Source organism: Penicillium hordei (genome assembly GCF_028827395.1).
Source record: "Penicillium hordei strain IBT 12815 chromosome Unknown utg000004l_segment0_segment0, whole genome shotgun sequence".
Classification (NCBI taxonomy): domain Eukaryota; kingdom Fungi; phylum Ascomycota; class Eurotiomycetes; order Eurotiales; family Aspergillaceae; genus Penicillium; species Penicillium hordei.
The window spans coordinates 3,741,017-3,755,669 of NW_026623145.1; the positions used below are offsets into that span (position 1 = coordinate 3,741,017).

At 47.3% G+C, this 14,653-nt stretch overlaps 6 protein-coding genes across 6 annotated transcripts; 4 read left to right on the forward strand and 2 right to left on the reverse strand.

Moving 5' to 3' along the window:
* Positions 1-15: 15 nt before the first annotated feature.
* On the forward strand, positions 16-888 carry N7537_008581 (SNAP receptor SEC22; the record flags this gene model as incomplete). Its single annotated transcript, XM_056899636.1, has 5 exons — positions 16-49; positions 109-143; positions 194-303; positions 365-770; positions 826-888. 5 exons carry the CDS (start codon positions 16-18, stop codon positions 886-888), a joined length of 648 nt encoding a protein of 215 aa, XP_056751712.1.
* Positions 889-1,029: 141 nt separating this feature from the next.
* Positions 1,030-2,209, reverse strand: N7537_008582 (Elongator subunit IKI1; the record flags this gene model as incomplete). The annotated part of the gene is made up of 3 exons (XM_056899637.1): positions 1,030-1,757; positions 1,811-1,967; positions 2,051-2,209. 3 exons carry the CDS (start codon positions 2,207-2,209, stop codon positions 1,030-1,032), a joined length of 1,044 nt encoding a protein of 347 aa, XP_056751713.1.
* Positions 2,210-3,481: 1,272 nt separating this feature from the next.
* Positions 3,482-5,433, forward strand: N7537_008583 (DUF4246 domain-containing protein; the record flags this gene model as incomplete). Its single annotated transcript, XM_056899638.1, has 5 exons — positions 3,482-3,520; positions 3,570-3,646; positions 3,699-3,777; positions 3,834-4,787; positions 4,837-5,433. 5 exons carry the CDS (start codon positions 3,482-3,484, stop codon positions 5,431-5,433), a joined length of 1,746 nt encoding a protein of 581 aa, XP_056751714.1.
* A 261-nt stretch (positions 5,434-5,694) lies between these two features.
* N7537_008584 (putative MFS maltose permease) lies at positions 5,695-7,299 on the reverse strand (the record flags this gene model as incomplete). The annotated part of the gene is made up of 1 exon (XM_056899639.1): positions 5,695-7,299. The coding sequence occupies one exon, from the start codon at positions 7,297-7,299 to the stop codon at positions 5,695-5,697; it is 1,605 nt and encodes a 534-aa protein (XP_056751715.1).
* A 509-nt stretch (positions 7,300-7,808) lies between these two features.
* On the forward strand, positions 7,809-9,688 carry N7537_008585 (glycoside hydrolase family 13 protein; the record flags this gene model as incomplete). The annotated part of the gene is made up of 3 exons (XM_056899640.1): positions 7,809-7,886; positions 7,954-8,374; positions 8,433-9,688. 3 exons carry the CDS (start codon positions 7,809-7,811, stop codon positions 9,686-9,688), a joined length of 1,755 nt encoding a protein of 584 aa, XP_056751716.1.
* Positions 9,689-10,270: 582 nt separating this feature from the next.
* Positions 10,271-12,114, forward strand: N7537_008586 (Zn(II)2Cys6 transcription factor; the record flags this gene model as incomplete). The annotated part of the gene is made up of 3 exons (XM_056899641.1): positions 10,271-11,088; positions 11,135-11,612; positions 11,662-12,114. The coding sequence occupies 3 exons, from the start codon at positions 10,271-10,273 to the stop codon at positions 12,112-12,114; spliced, it is 1,749 nt and encodes a 582-aa protein (XP_056751717.1).
* Between the last annotated feature and the right edge of the window lie 2,539 nt (positions 12,115-14,653).

Sequence of the window (14,653 nt, forward strand, 5' to 3'; positions counted from 1 at the left end):
AGCAACGTTTTCAGGATGGTCAGGTCCACGCAGATTGCAAGGCTCGATGGTGAGGAACTCTCTGGGGAGGTTGTGAGGTGACGGAGTGCTGATGTCGAAGTGAAATAGGCCTAATGCTGGCGGCTTCAGTCGACGACGAGCAGGTACGTGACAACAATTATTTAAGCTGGTCGTGAGCTTACAACCTATTCAGGCTGAATCGGAGCTCTCTGAGATCAAGGGTCAGGCTAAAATGATATTTCGGCGCTTGAATCGCAATTCCGCACCCCAAGCCAGTATTGAGTCTGGCCAATACAGTCTACAGTAAGTCACACCCACCAGCCAACAAACATTACCAATGGGCAATTTCTTACATGGCTTGTAGCTACACAATCCAGGATGATGTCTGCTTCCTTTGCATTTGCGACAAATCCTACCCCCGCAAACTCGCCTTCACCTATCTCGCTGATCTGGCCTCCGAATTCACGACTACTTATACCTCCTCACAATATCTCTCACCTACCCTCCGTCCATATGCTTTTGTCGAGTTTGATACATTTATTCAGCGCACAAAGAAACTGTACCAAGACAGTCGCGCAACTCAGAACCTCGACAAGCTGAACGATGAGCTTCGTGATGTCACCAAGGTGATGACGAAGAACATCGAGGACCTCTTGTACCGAGGCGATAGCTTGGAGCGGATGGGCGAACTGTCAGGGCGACTGCGCGAGGACAGCAAGAAGTACAGAAAGGCGGCTGTACGCATCAACTGGGAATTGTTGCTAAAGCAGGTGGGTCTATATTTTGCGCCAGATTTCCCTTGACGATTGGCTAACCATCTCATAGTACGGACCTTTCGCTGGCGTCGGGCTTGTCATTTGCATTCTTCTTTTCTGGCGATTCTTCTGATTCCTTGCTCTTCGTGGCCATGCTCATAGGCCTCGCTGTATGAATGTACGCATAGTTAATACCTCGGTGATTGCGGGTTACAATCCGCCGATTCTAGAATAAGAAGAATTGCGTGTGAACATGTATCGTATTTAATGATTTCTAAATCTCATCCTCTTCTTCGTCGAAATCGTCTTCTTCTCCCATGTCGTAAAGAATCCGGCCTCCTTCGCCTGGGCCATCGTTATGCTGTGCGTCAAAGTATGGTAACACAACACCTTCTCTTTCGCGCCTCTGTCGGTCAGTGAGGCCCAGCTCGAAGGTTGATGTCGGTTCCTCATCACCGGCGCCTGTATCTCGCTCCATGGGAGGATTGTACAAAACATTATCGTCAAGCAACGTCACAATCTCTTTCGGATGCTGTGACGAATACCGCGAAGGAGGCGGGAGGAGGTACCATTCCAGTACACCACGACCACTCTTGCGCCTGTGCTCTAGTTCAATGACAACTCCCTCAGCTTTGCCGGTGCCGACCAATCTGTCCAATCGGCCGAGCAGAACCCCTTCTTGCTCTTCCTCAAGCCCAAATACTGGAGGGGCCAGACTGCGGTCGCGAGCGGCCTTCTGTGCTAGGACATGCGAGAATGAATGGAGTGTGATGATGCTCGTAGCAAGGTATGTCAATACAGAGATAGGTGGTGGTGAATAGGGGCTTTGCTGTGGAAGTTCGGGGACATCTTGATGATATGTCACCACGAGTGATGCATCAACCTTAGCCGACGACGACGAGGGAGCAATAAACGAGCCAAGGAAGGAGGGCAGGTGGAACCCAGGGTCAACTCTTTTTGAGTTGAAGAGAGGGTTAATTGAATCAATGAGGATAAGACGCCCTACAAAGGCAGTAAGTATGAGTTCACTCGCGGGGTAAATGCACAATGCTTACTGCGTGAGGGGTTGGAAGTTGCAACAGACTGATAAGCTGCGCTCACTTCTTTAACTATATCGGCAGGGCTCTTGCGGCGTGTTGATACAAAAGCATCGACTCCATCGGGTCGCTTCAGGGTTTCGAAAGCGATGAGCGTGACATGGATTTTGGACAGCTGTCGGACTAGTCAGCATGGCTGTTCCCCCCTTTCAATAGCAACGCAGGTGTCGCTTATGATAACATTCTAAGTCAATATACCTTTGCACGTCTAATATATTCTTTCAGGAGTGGCGTAGCCGGCTGCTCCAGGGAATCCAGGACAAGTGTGAGGGGCGACGCAGTGTCGCGCAAGCTCAAGAGTTTCGAAATCAGGAGCAAATTGTGCGTCCGCCTGTGTGAAAGGTTGATAGGCGCCATCTTGTTTTTGATATTTGATATTGTTCTCGTCCAGTTGCTTTCTGCAGACGCAGGTTGAAGACCACACAGGAAGTGGGGTTGCGATGCGAAAATTTCGCGGTGGGATTTAAAGTTGGGGCTCGACGGGCCGGCCCGCGGGCTGCAGCACTTGACCTCGGCAATGCCATTCCTATGGCCTAGGTATCTTTAGCGCCCGTTCTGGGTTGTTGGGTCAGCCTGTGTGTGGATATTATCGGTCTATTATATCAAGTCTTTCGGATTTATCTCTTTTGAAGTAGTAATCACCTATAATCTTTGGTTGTTCCATAAACCTTCCCATGAAAGCCGAAGAGGCGAAGGAATGTGTATGTAGTGTTGAAGATATAGAAACAAGCCAGATTTTTGGTATCAACAACCACTTTTATGTAATGAAATCGAGCGTGGAAGTCCCTAAGGTTGCTTGGGATACTAATCTCCTATTCTTATGATGATATCCTCTTCATTGGTAAGATAGCAAACAGCCCATCAATACAGCCGGGGTGGCTGCGCCCGACAATCAATACCGCTACTAGGCACTATCAAGTATAATATATAGATAAATACTGAATTATGGTAGGTAATGAGTTAGTTTAATGACACAGTGGGGTGAGAAATCTATTCATGTGGACATAGAAAGCTTTGGAGAGAACAGTTGCTAGCAAAGGAAGCCGCTGCTATGGTTCCTTTTATAGGAATCCGGAATACTGTGATCTCAGATCATGATTAAATCATTCTTACTTGCCTGATAGATTGGCAGCGAACACCTGATTTTGCTGGACCGTTCCCGTTAGTCCCAAACAATACCTATCCGGGAATGAACAGGCGAAAACGGATATCTCCAAGGAAAATAAAACTAGAATCAAAAGAGCCATTTTTTTCTCGTCATGTGTATGACGGATTATGATGTGTATTACTTCTAAGATACTCTCTACAAGCACCATTGTCACACCTGATTTTGCCTTTTCTGACCTCACGAGTCTACATCCGGAACTGAGTATACGTTTCGTTCACAATATTTTTTAAAGAAAATCATAAAAGATTCATTGCTTTGGAGCCTTGGATGCCTATATCAATTCCCAGGCAACCCCGCCCAAAGAGGACTTAGCGCCTTATCTGCCTGGAGCTAACCCGTTTCTGCCTGGACTCCGTCAACACCGCTCGAGTACAAAAACCTCCTGTGGACAGGAATGATTGAATATTATTACCCCAGTATTCTACGTCAATATGTCTCTAATTTCCAATCCCGAGCTTCGAATGCCAGGGTTCAATGTGAAGCTGGACTGCCAGCCCGATGTGAGAATCTGTATCTTCTTTCCACACATGCCATTTTCTAACAAACCAGAAAAATGCGGTGTACACCTGCCACCACGGCTTTCCTAATGCATTGGATGACGATGCACTCGAAAAAGGTCACTTGCAGTATGTTTCAATTGTACTACGGGCGGGATCCTGAGTTAACCTTGCTCTCCAGCGACTTAGTGACTCATCGAGAGGTTCTCATGATGCGAGTGATGAACACCATTACCGATAAGCCTCAATGGGATCAGAAGGTGTGTTTGGACTTGTATATCTGTTAGCTTCCATGTTTGTTTCTAACTTCCTATAGGTCTTTGATAATGACATCACGGCGAAATGGCGCGACGAGATTGCCCAAAGTGGTCAAGATGTGACTCCTACGATGATAGACTGGATCATCAAGGAGCTTCAATGGAAAGCCAACACTCTTAAAGAGATGGGATACGTCCGCGTTTTTGATGTGGGCGTGATCAAGTCTGATACTGCCGTGTCGAAAGAGATACAACAATCACTGAAAGAGGCAGTCAAACCTCTCGAGGATATGCCGGAGAAAGATTACCACCCCGGGTCTGATAGAAAAGTGGTTGATCTGGTACATCCTTCACTGTTCCCGGTGATTTACGGCCAAACTCGCGTGCTTCCAGACAGAGTCATTGGCCTTAATGACTGTCTAGGAAGCGTGGGACAAGGAGATCTTGTCCCCGTTCCTTTGAGTCGAAATTGTGGCCCACTCTTGTATAGCCAACATGAATATGACTCCGATGAGCAAATCCGTGTTTTCAGCGATAAGTTTCAATGGCTCCCGTGCGATGTGGAACTCGGCGATGATGACAGCTGTCGAATCGTGTCATACATCAATAACGCCCACCCTGTTCACCATAAGCCCCTCTATGAGGTCGTTGGGAAAATCATCGCTCAGGCAATCCCGCTCTGGAACCGCAGTCTGTCCAAATTCCTCAATCCAAGAATCGAGTACAGCAAGGTCGAATATGGTGAGCATCCAGAGCCTGAGCCTGTTCAGCCGGAGGGGGATAATTACGACAATGATGCATTCTGGGAACTCTATGAACAGTGGGAGAGTACCCGTCCTATTATTCCTCCTGAGCCAGCCAGCTTTGAACCTCGAAAAGAAATATATAGTGCTGATCTACGCGACCAATTTCCCGACAAGAAATTGCAGATCATCGTGAAGCTGGCGAACATTGAATTGAGCCCGGACAACCCCGAGTATGAAGGAGGCTCTTGGCACATTGAGGGACAGTTGGTGAGAGTTTTGCGCCCTTTGATGAACTGTATATTCTAACTTTTAACAGAACGAGCGCATCTGCGCTACCGCAATCTACTATTATGACAGTGAAAACATAACCGATAATACCTTAGCATTTCGTCAACGTGGTATGACGGACATGCAAGAGATTTCATACGACCAAGGGCAGTTCAAATTCTTACAGGCCGTCTTTGGCTTTGGCGACGATGTCGACGGCAGCGGGACCAATCGCGATACCACTCAAGATCTTGGGGCTGTCGCTTGCAAAGAAGGTCGGCTACTCACCTTCCCGAACACCGTCCAGCATTGTGTTTCCCCATTCTCGCTAGTCGACCCGTCTAAGCCCGGCCACCGTAAGATTCTAGCGCTATTCTTAGTTGATCCCCATCGTCGGATTATTTCCTCGGCCAATGTACCCCCGCAACAGGAGGATTGGGATTACGAGAGACAGAATGCTGTGAATCAGGCCTTGGCAAGTCTGCCAGTGGAGCTGCAGAATATCGTTCAAGATGGCTTGGAGCCTATTATGACCATAGAGCAGGCCAAAGAATACCGATTGGAGCTCATGAAAGAGCGTGGGCACAGATCGGGAAGACATAATAAGAACTTTGAGGCTGGTAGCTTCAATCTGTGTGAGCATTAAATACGAACTCCAATGGCCTAACTGACTCCGGCTTATGGCATGCTTTTATCAGTTTATAAATATTATTCAAATTGTTATTAACGTTACCTAGTTCTGATTGTGAAATAAATATTGTGTGACTTGCAGTCTATTTTAGATTCTCAAATTTAAAGTGGCACAAGACGGAAGAAAGAAGTCAACTCAAAAGTTTGATTTTGTCATCTGGTGGGTATGTATAATGATTGTATCCTAAGATGCACACCAAGGGACATCGCTGAACTATCAATCTTTATCTGCATGTGCCTCGTGCACCTCCATCGCCTCTCCCTCATACGGATCAACGACAGTAGTTGCGAATTTCCTTGCTGGAACTCCGCGCTCAAAGAGCAAATCCAGTTCTTCATACGTGCGGCCCTTCGGCTCGGGGAGTCGGAAGAATGCCCAGACCAGGGAGGCTAGACACGTACCAGCCCAGAAGTAGGCACACCTGGCACCCCAGTTCCAGGCTGTGGAGTTGAGCTGGTAGTTGGTCAGAACGTTGACGACAATGTTACTGATGTTGTATAGACAGCGGGCGAGGACGATAGTCTTAGCCTTGAGACGGGTGGAGGATAGTTCTGAAACGAGGGAGTATGTGACAGGGCCGACACTGATGTCATAGCAGAATGTGAAAATGATGAGCATGACACCGATTGCCCATTTAGCTATGTTGTTGTCCCCCGGAGCAAAAGAGAGAGATCCTGTGATGACTAGAAGGACGAAAAGACTGGCGAGGCCGGAGATATGGATAGTTCGTCTGCCCGCGTAGGACATCAGGAACCATGATCCTATTGTACCCAAAACGCCGAGACCATATTGCCCCAGAGACAAATTGAAAGATTGAACGGTCGGTAGTCCCGCTTGAACACAGAAATATGCAAAATAACCCATCAAATTCTGGCCACACAGGGTCTGCACTAACCAGACAAGACAAACTACCTCAGTTCGGCGAAGATTTGTTCCCTTGAAGCAGTCCCAATATGTGGTCCCATGAGAGAGTGATTTCTCCAACTCGTTGGTGTGTTGAATCATAGCGATCGTCTCTTCGGGGTTGAAGTTGGTGTCATTAGAAGACGTTAACCGCTGCAACGCTCGTCGAGCTCCTTCCACATTACCCTGACGAACATGCCACCAAGGGGACTCAGGTGCGAAAAGACAGCCGATCATGATTGGGATTGGCCACACCCATTGCACACCGAAAGGAATGCGCCAGGCCCATTGATCATCGCGAGAAATGGAGCCGCGGTTGACACCTATGGCTACGAACTGCCCGAACACCCAGCACATGTTGATGAAAGTTGTCAGGTAAGGTCGCAGGACTACCGGACAAACCTCGGAGGCGTAGGCAGCTGGCAAGGTCTGGAAGATACCCCAAGGGATACCGGCGAGAATCTCGGCAGCTAGCAACATCTGAACATTGACTGCGAAGAAAAACAGAAAGATAACTGCTGTGATGGAGGCCAAGGCACAGACCATGGTCTTGCGGTATCCCAGGCGTTCAGAGACTAAGCCATTGATGAGAAGTCCAATGACTTCACCGCAGCGTGCACCATTGGAAAGGCCGGATTGCCAGGATGCAGGAACAGCCCATTTCCCCGAGGCAGTCTGTTCTCCGAACTTTTGGTTGAACGCAGGCGATGCGTACATTGAACTCAGCAATGCAAGGTCATACCCTTCCATAATCAGAGTAGACGAAAGGAGGACTGACCAGCCTACAGCTTTTGGGTATAGACGCAAAGCTTGCCAGAGGGTCATGGACTGCTCCTTCCGGGCTGCTTGTCTACCCTCTGCAAGGACGGGGGAGACTTTGCCGTCCATTCTCGCGGATGCGTCATCCATCGAGACCATTGAGAAACTGTGTTGTGATTTTGAATATGGGTGGGCCCGTTGGATATCGCAGTCCAAACAAGGAGTTTGAAACAATAGGTTTCTTGGTCAAGGCCTGGTAAAAGTCAAAGGCTGATAATATCCCGATACTTCAGGCATTATCAAAGCCGATAGCACATGGGGCGATGCGTCATTTATACAGTAAATCCCAAATTAAAAAAAAAGTACGTATAGTTCAGTTCACGCCCATCGCTGATCCGGGGAAGTCCACATGGCCTGTTGCTCGCTTCCGAGGATTTGGAGAAAACTGGGGAAGCCGAAGTGCGGAGGTCTAGCCGTAGCCAATCACCGTGTTGGAAAGGTGCTATTCGGCGGCAAGTCGGTCGTTAGTCGGAGATGCAACATCCCGTCAGAGGCTTGGTAGGGCCCCTGAAGATATCCCCGCGTTTACCCAGGCCGAGTTGGTGCCGAGTTATAATAAAAAGATATAAGAGGGGTGTCGGGATGGAAAATAAAGGTGTTAAGCCACTATGTCACCACACGCGACGCAGGACACAGCCGTTCCTACGGGGACCAATAACTGGTGGAAAGAAGCCACTGTCTACCAGGTTAGTTGCCACAGCATTCAGGTATTCCCGAAAACATGAAATTGACGTTGCCTTCTCGAGTTGAAAGGTATACCCGGCCTCCTTCTATGACTCCAACGGTGATGGCTGGGGCGATATCCCAGGCGTTGTCAAAAAGGTCGATTACCTCCAGTCGCTAGGGGTTGATGTCGTGTGGCTATCGCCGATGTATGACTCGCCCATGCACGATATGGGCTATGACATCTCCGACTACGAAAATGTGCTTCCTGCTTATGGAACCGTACAAGACGTGGAGAATCTTGTGGAAGCTTGTCACTCGCGAGGCATGAAGTTGATTCTAGATCTAGTCGTCAATCACTCCAGTGATCAGCATGCTTGGTTCCAGGAAAGTCGGAGTAGCAAGGACAATGAAAAACGCGATTGGTACTTCTGGCGTCCTCCTCGATATGATGAGGCGGGAAATCGGATGCCTCCAAGTAATTATCGCGGTTATTTTGCAGGAAGCACATGTGAGTTGAAATATTTGGCAATATCCGATATCTTTGAACTAACGAAGCTTTTACGTAGGGACCTGGGACGAGAAAACGGAAGAATATTACCTGCACCTCTACGCCAAAGAACAACCCGATCTCAACTGGGATAACAAGGCCACGCGTGAGGCTATCTACAACAGTGCGGTTCGATTCTGGTTAGACAAAGGTGTCGACGGTTTCCGAGTGGACACAGTGAACAAGTACAGCAAGCACACAAATTTCCCAGATACCCCCATCACAGATCCGAAAAGTTACATTCAGCCCGCTGTTGGAATGTGGTGCAACGGCCCCCGGATTCACGAGTTCTTGCGTGAAATGTATGATGAGTCATTTGCTCCGTACGGGGATGTCATGACTGTGGGTGAACTGGCCAATACACCCGATCCTAAGAATGTCCTCGAATATGTGGGAGCGTCAGCCAAGGAGCTGAGTATGGTCTTCCACTTAGACATTGGCCATATTGGCATGGGACCCAGCCTGGAGGAAAAGTACATTTTTACGCCGTGGAAGTTGACAAAGATGAAATCTATTGTGGAGAAGTGGCAGACTTTCATTGAGGGAACGGATGGGTGGACCACCGCTTTCTGTGAGAATCACGACAACGGACGCTCTGTCTCTCGGTTTGGATCGGATGCACCCGAGTTCCGGGAGGTCTCGGCCAAAATGCTGGCTCTGATGATGGTTACCATGACTGGGACTCTATTCATCTATCAGGGACAGGAGATTGGTATGATCAATGCACCACGCGAGTGGCCCATTGAGGAATACAAGGACATTGAAGGATTAGGATATTACCGAGAAGCAGAGCAACGCAGTGCGAGTGGAGCTGATCCTACTCGCAAAGAGCGCATCATGGATGGTCTCCGAATTCTGGCTCGCGATCATTCCAGACTGCCGATGCAGTGGAATGACTCGGAACATGCTGGGTTTACTACTGGGAAACCGTGGATGCGAGCTCATGATCTTTATGGTGAGATCAATGTAAAGAGGCAGCAGAATGATGCATCAAGTGTGTTGTCTTTCTGGAAAGATGTTCTGCGTCTGAGAAAAGAGTACCGCGAGCTCTTTATTCACGGTGCATTTGAAGTGCTTGACTATGAGAATCAAGAGACGTTTTGCTTTGTGAAGTCGAGAGATGATGAACGAGCATTAGTCATTCTGAACTTCACTGATAGAGCTCAGCCATTTACACAGACTGCGAAAATTGCAGGCATGAAGTTGCTTGTGGGCAACTACTCTGATTCATCGCTGGAAACCCTGAAACCCTTCGAAGGACGCGTCTATATATAAAATATTTGCTATGAAATACTAATCACCGATTTATTACTGTGAAATATTGACTGAAATGTTACTTTTTTGACGATACTGTTTTGCATAGGGCCTCTTGCAGCTGGCCACAAATACTTGCCCTTGTCGGTAGTCTCTTAGCAATGCACAGTGTAGTCTATTGGGAACCCCCCAAAGCGGTTTGGCCGAGCGTCTGGAATTTTCTTCTCATTCTATAAGAATATAAAGGCTGTAAAGAGGTGATTTCCGCTACAAATTGAAATAGCCACACTGGGTTCAGGATAGACAAATTTGGGGGCCAGAAAGAATGTATCGGCGCAAGGACATCGGCATACCGGAGGATTTACCAATCCTCCATATTTTGTAACTAAATTGTAAGGAGAGCCGATACAGAAATACAGAGAGTTGAACACCATTGATTGGACCCTCTATTTTTACAATACGGCGTAGGCCGACAGAACTTTTAGGCCTGACAAATAAGGCCACCAAATACATTTCTTCCGGCTTCTTCCCGACTTCCCCCCGCAACCCCGGATTTTTGCGTTGTGCTAGTTTCTCTCGGTATATTTAAACCTGACTTTCCAGATGCCAGACCCACCTGTCAAACAAGCATGTGATGCATGTCGCCGACGTAAGGTCAAATGCATTTTCCCAAAACCTTGTGAGCAGTGTCGGGCTGCCGGCCTAGTCTGTCGGACGTCTTCGCAGCGGCAGAAAAAGGGGCGACAGGGCCAAACAGCCAACATCCTTAATGAGCTCAGAGCAAACGAACTTGAACAGGCGCTAGTGCGGGATGCGACTATTTCTCCGCCATCAGCAGCTTCTAGGCTTGGAGATAATATACCGACGCCCCAGTCACTACAAGCCTCGGGAAGGTGCCAGTTCTCGAAAACCCCGTGCCTTTTGAGCCGGGAGCTTGTCGAAGCCTGCTCACTATATTTTTTCTCGCGAATGAGAGGAACGGTGCCGGTTTTGCAACCCGGTGGCTTTCGAAAACAGGTCGACCTTGCCGATACATCCCTCCATGCTTATTGTTTCGTCACTGCTTTCTGCGCTTTTGTGGTTACTCAAACCGGATTTGCCGTGGAGCACGCATCCTCGGAATTCTCTCGAGACTTTTGTACTGAAGACTACCGAAATTCCCTTATCGAGGAAGCCACCGAAGCTCGAAAGCATATCGATCCATTCACAGATCCTGTACGGCAAAACATTATCATCGCTTTTCTTCTGTATGGATGTCATATTGGACTAGGAAATCAACGGCATGCGTATTATTTTCTCCGCGAATCTACCACGCTTTATACGGCCAGCGCGCTGGAAAGTCAAGCATCATCGGCGCAGGTGGATGACGATGACCCTTCCTTGGCAGGGAAGTTGTTTTGGCTCTTGGTGGTGTCCGAGAGGTATTTTCTTCGCCTATCAAGTAGTTATTTGCTAATTCAGGGACAGAGCCCATGCGATCCGCCGACATAGACCAATTACGCTCCAGGTCACTCCCGACAGCCCTCAATTAGAAGACGATGTACTTCCAACGCAACTGGAAAATGATCCACTTGAAAATGCGTCAGCCATTGGGTTTCGGTGTCTGGTAAACCTCTACCGTCCATTTGATGAAGGTTTTCTGGGTCAGTGGAATGGAACGAATGCCACATGCTCCATTGAGTCGCTAGTTCGCCTTGAGGAGCGGATCCAAAGTGCAGTCCCGGTGGACCTCGATCTGCCCGATATACTCATGGCGGACTTGCGTGTGTCCCAGCAGTGGCTGCGTATCATGATATGGCAGCTTTCTACAACTGCTGGGTTTCTTTCGACAAATCCTACTCATGAATGCATGGATTTTCGATATCCCCTCCTAATTGCTCAGGATCTCTGCTTCGCAACATGGAAGTTATCCAGGCAGAGTATGGAAACTCATGGAATTGGTCTTGTATGATCCACCCTTGTCAAAATATCAAGCCCATTCTAACAGATTGTAGATCGAAAAAATATTTGAGGTCGCGTGCACCTTGATTGATGTGATGGCATGCCTCTCAGCGGCTGGGCTCCGTTCTTCGGGATTCAAGCTTGGCCCGCAGGATTATCTCAAGCATTTCTTTACTCTCATTCACGATCTTCCCGGAGGACGTCGAAGGTTTCTTCCACTCCTACTTACCAAAATAGGGCAAACTCTGCCATCCATGGTGGAAACTATCACCGTTCATCTGAAGCTCCGGCCCGGCCCCGTTTTTCCGCGCTCTAACAGTGAGGAGTCATCAATATCCGCCGTTGTCGAAAATGACTGCTCAATTGAACAGCCATCCACTGGATTGGTTTCCGAGTCTGAAAATTGGATGAATAGTAACTTCAACTATGCGGAGATGAGTCGCATCGGTGAGAAAACACCGGAGATTGACGAGGCATTTCTCCAATACTCCAGTTACTTTCCTTGAGACCGGAGAAATATACAGCACCTATCAATATTTTCATATCGCAAACCGTCAGAGCATTTTCCTACAAGACTTCGATATTGATTGAGTTCTTTCAGTATTTCTTCCAGATCAAGTTCGATATGATACCAGCACATGGTGCAGAAATTAACAAGCGGAAAGTGTTTTCCCTGGGGAGATCCTGCAAAGTCTTTTCCCTTACTCTCGAACCTGTCTGCAATAATGTTGCTGATTTCGACCGCCAATGATCTGGTAGTTGGGATTTTACAGCAGGCATTGACTAAAGAGCCCCCTTTGTGGTATGCTTGAAGGTCCTTTTAGCCCGTATCTAGTAAGCGGTCGACAAGCTACTGTCGATAAATTTCCTATGACACCGTGAAAGGCATGGACTTCATTGACACAAACGCGGTTGGAAACATATATTTGGGCAGGAGTTCAGAAAACTAGTCATGCATCTTTTTGGCCAGTTGACTTTCCTGCTAGTATAATCAGTTGCTCTGACAAAAGCAACAATCTTGTGACCCTCGTGTTGAGATGAGGTCACTTCTGAGAGACTGGATTTGAGGCATGATTTTGTCAATCTCTCCCAGGTCCATGCGCAGTCCCTGGATCTTGACATCTCCGGCTGGATGACACAAAAGGATCACTCGTCATTGTTATTATACTTGGGCAGATCACCCATACCGTTTGGGTATACTCGAGTCGCTAAGCCGAGGTATGAGATATGTCCATTCTCGGGACCCAGAATCTAACGTGGCTTGTGCTTCACTGTCTGGGTCCTGAAAATACCTGAATGAATGAGATAGGTGCCTGAGGTGTCAGATGAGTAGCTCGGGGTAGTTGATATCTACATACGTAGTTAGCTATTCCTGGCAGCTTGGCTCTTTCAAAACGATGCTGTTCCTATCTCTCTGCCTTTCTCCTTTTAGGGTTAAAACTTAAACCGTGCAAAAGGACTTCGTGTTGCCGAATCATACCACTATTTCTTTTTGAAGGGCTAGTCCCCATTAGGCTCATTTACCGGTTGTTGTTTTTTTTGGCCTTTTAGACTAACACATAGCTGTGATGTGTCTAATATCAAACAATTGGTCATGTCTTACTCTTGGCCTCTCTTGTTATTTGGCGCAACCTTCTTATCACATTAACTTGATCTATGGCACGCGCTGTGTACATACTCTTTTAGGTTAGATGGGCGTCAATTGTATTTTCAGGACTCCATTCTTATCGTTCCTTTTCGCACAGGCTACTGAGGTTAACTCTTGGCGTAAGCGAGATACACTCCGGTCCACCTAAGAATTAAGTGGAGGTTACTTTGCAAGATGAGAAGAAAGTTGTCATCAAAAAGTTGCAGGTCTATTTATTGCATTCGGAAAAATATGATCCATGGCGGTACAAGCCTCATGATGATTCCAGCCTTGCAACCGGATCCCTACATCAGCGAAAGAGATATTAACAACAGGTTTCCTGCGAAGATTACTATTCTTACCCTGAGAGTTTAGATGTTGAATATACATAGGTGGTGAATATTTACGCACCACAGGGTATAATTAGTAACTAATAGTTAGGTGGATAACGTTACGTTATTTAACTAATTAAGGGTTTTCGATGTAACATCAATATTACAGAAAGTTGATGCTTTGCAAAAAAACAACCTCCGAAAAATTCATATCATAAAATACAATCTGATAAAGCGGTTACGTTACCACGGACCATTCCCGTTCCTGACCTCGGGAGTCGCTGTTTTTATCTGATTAGACTTTTGTGGAGTTTCCGCATTTGACATTTGAGCTCAAAGTTCGACGAAAATGGCATCGAGTGCTGTGCTTTAACACAATGCGCGATTTTCAGCGGAATCTCTTTTTTAGAAGTTCCACCATATCTACCCATTAGGCTGAAAAACTGCAGAAAATTATCGTACTCTCGCCGGATTATCGGAATGTATTTATGTATGGGTCATTAATACTGAAGCTCCTACCTAGGTAGGCAGAGTGTAGGGCATCTTCGGCCTCTATCAGTTCACTGGCTTGGTTCGTCTCTACCGGATCTTTGCGTGCGCTCAAGGACTTTGAACATTATTTATCACCTGATTCCTTCCCCGTGATACGCCGATTACTCAAATAGTAAACAACGGGTACGAGCCCACATGAAGCAAGGCTATGCCACACATACTATATGGATGGAAAATTTGCCTCCGTGAATCTTCACACGTCCTGGGTATTCGGAACTTACCCGGTTTTTTAATCTATCTGACCGGAACTTTGCAGTTCTAAAAAAGCTAAATTGATTGTACTTGCCGTCGGCGCGACGACAAGCCATATTACCAAGTAATGCGAGGGTGCGCCAAGAATTTGATGTGGCACCCACTCCTGTAAGCAGCCCATTGATTCCCAAGGCAAAAAAACGCCATATTGTAGCGAAATTTGAACCTGTATGACTGATAACAAGCAATTCGGAGCGATTTGAAAACCAAAGATTTTCTCATATTGAGAAACTATATAGCTAAGCAGTCATTTTTTGTAACTTGGGTACCGGCCCGCGCCCC